The 2413-nt window shown below is 48.8% G+C and overlaps 1 protein-coding gene and 1 non-coding gene across 2 annotated transcripts; one reads left to right on the top strand and one right to left on the bottom strand.

Moving 5' to 3' along the window:
* The first annotated feature begins 863 nt into the window (after positions 1 to 863).
* Pmar_PMAR004252 lies at positions 864 to 935 on the top strand. Its single transcript has one exon. It is a non-coding gene; the product is annotated as a tRNA-Trp (tRNA).
* A 688-nt stretch (positions 936 to 1623) lies between these two features.
* Pmar_PMAR004251 (hypothetical protein) lies at positions 1624 to 2216 on the bottom strand (the record flags this gene model as incomplete). The annotated part of the gene is made up of 3 exons (XM_002769036.1): positions 1624 to 1666; positions 1713 to 1925; positions 2002 to 2216. 3 exons carry the CDS (start codon positions 2214 to 2216, stop codon positions 1624 to 1626), a joined length of 471 nt encoding a protein of 156 aa, XP_002769082.1.
* Positions 2217 to 2413: the final 197 nt, after the last annotated feature.

Raw genomic sequence — 2413 nt, 5'->3', positions numbered from 1 at the left:
AGCCTGTATTGGCGCTCTCGAACATGCGACTGGGCTCGTTATCAATACCAAGACTCCAACCTCTGGTAAAAACTGGACGAATGATAGGTTTAGTAGTACCCAGTCTCAACTGGGACTCTCTGGTCGCATGTCGCACATTGTAGGGGGCTGTATGATGATCATTCCTGAAGATCTAGAGAGGTAGGATAGGGAAAAACGGGAGTGAACAAAGTAGAGCGTTACTTCGTAGCGACTAGAGCGAAGATACTGATTGGATCGGAATGGACTACCATAGCCTTGTTGCCAGCGCGAGGAAGATTCGATCTTCTCCATGCTCGCGCTGACAATGACCTCAGGTCATTGACCTGAAGAACCTTATGACCTGGTGACTTGGAATTTGATGTGTCCGAGTGTAACATAAATATAGTAAAGTTTTTTACTGTATGAGCTCCATTTTTCCATTGTGCTCAGTTGTTCAAGGACAGTTGCGCAGTGATGAACGGTGCCGTAACGGTACTAGTAGTACCGTGCTACCATTATAACGGTTAGCATACAGCCTAGCAGTGTATGCACATTCGTCGAGTTCATTGCTTTCTTCGATCTTCTTTGTGGCCTCGTTGACAAGCGGACTCCTTTGTGATGGAACTCACTCGTTCATGGCTAGTTAGAAATTGTGGTGTATGCATTATCTTGGCAAACTGACATATTGTCGGGCTGGATTGTCAGGAGTTGGTGGAAGTCATGCTCGGATTGCTCGGAACAAATGATCCATGGAGTACATTAACTATTTTGTCCGCGCACCTCCATGGGAGAAATTAGAAGTGTTAATGTTCCATATTTCGAGCGTTAGGCATAGAAGAACGTCATATCTTTCATCAGCATCAGGCCCTGTGGCGCAACGGTAGCGCATCTGACTCCAGATCAGAAGGTTGTCCGTTCGAATCGGGCCGGGGTCAAATCTTAATACTCAATTTTGTGAGCACTTACGAGCCAGTCATATTTTCGAAGACACCCCCTATATCAACTCAACGATGTCCAGTATTCCGTTTGCATTCCGTGTTCACCCACTCATTTTCCTCCATTGTTCGTCATCCCGCTGGTCATCTTTTGTCCCCACGGCGATCTTACCCTTGACGGACCCTTCGAAGTTCGAGCAGCTGCTCTATCGGACGAAGAAACCCTCCCGCGGCGGTCAAACACATTCCTAATGAGGTGTAGTGGCACGCTTCATTGGACCCACCACGCCGACCAGTAGGACCAAGTGCAATCTGCAGAAGCACATCAAATGGCACTTCGGGACCTCGAGATATGCTAGCTTTTTCTCCTCCTAACACCGAGGGCCAATCTGTTCCCTATATTCATCTCCAGCTCCTCCTGAACGAGATCCCTTCATATGCCTAGCAGAGCGGGAACTAGCTCGTGAACCTCACCGGAGCGAAAGTCCCAGGAGCCTGTTCTGTGTTCTCTTTTGAACAGCTTCTATATTTCCGTTTGATTTGGCCGTGGGTCGCTGCGATCGCTGAATCAGCGACGTGCATCACTAGAACCCAACTCCCATCAGTTAACATCCACGTCATAATATCATATCATTGATATGTCAAGATTGTCCAGAGTAGATTGCGCTCCATGACATTCCGAGGCGGCTCATACTGTGGCCTCGGACAGCTGTCCAGCGTCATCAGATCTCCTGAAAGAAATTCCCAATGAATCGATAAGCAAGTGAGAGACCTCACCCTTCATCATCCTGTGTCTGGCACCCTTTCCCCATTCCTTTGAGATTGCCATACTGCCAGTGCTGAGTCATGGATCTCCATACCACGGTGATGATCAGCAGAAAAAGGATGGTCACCACGACAACCAATAGTGCAATGATCGTTCTGAGATCTTGGGGCAAGCTATTGGTGTCGTTGCGAGCTTCCTCTTGATCCTGGACGTTCGGCACGGGCCTATAAAGCACTAATGACTCAGCGACAGGCACTTGTAACGATGAAACGGAGCCCATAGTGCGTTGTAACCCCTTACTCTCGATCCACGATCGGCTCCTCCGAGCTCACCGGAGTTGTCCATTGAGGAGTTGAGACGAACCCCGGCTCACTCGTCTTCTCCACTGGGCTCTCCGTGCCGAAAATAGGGTCCTCGGACTTATCATAGCCCCCAGATTCCTCCAATATCTTGTCGAAATCTATACCGCCACAGACGGTGAGGCGTAGAATGACTATCCAGTAGAAGAAGGTCATTATGTAGGAGTTAGAGATTGATATCCTGGGAAAAGGCGTTGAAAAGAGGCGAGTGTTCGAGGCATAGATGATCCGTAATGCAACAAGTCAGCCATTCCAACACGCGCCAGCACTACGACCACTTAGCGACCATTGATCGTCGACGAAACAATGTCATGCAATTTGCACGATGGAAATATGGGTGCTCGAACCTCGCG

This window comes from Perkinsus marinus (genome assembly GCF_000006405.1).
Source record: "Perkinsus marinus ATCC 50983 genomic scaffold scf_1104296966672, whole genome shotgun sequence".
Lineage (NCBI taxonomy): Eukaryota > Perkinsozoa > Perkinsida > Perkinsidae > Perkinsus > Perkinsus marinus.
Note: the sequence above shows the minus strand (reverse complement) of the source record. Positions and strands in the feature narration are given on the sequence as shown.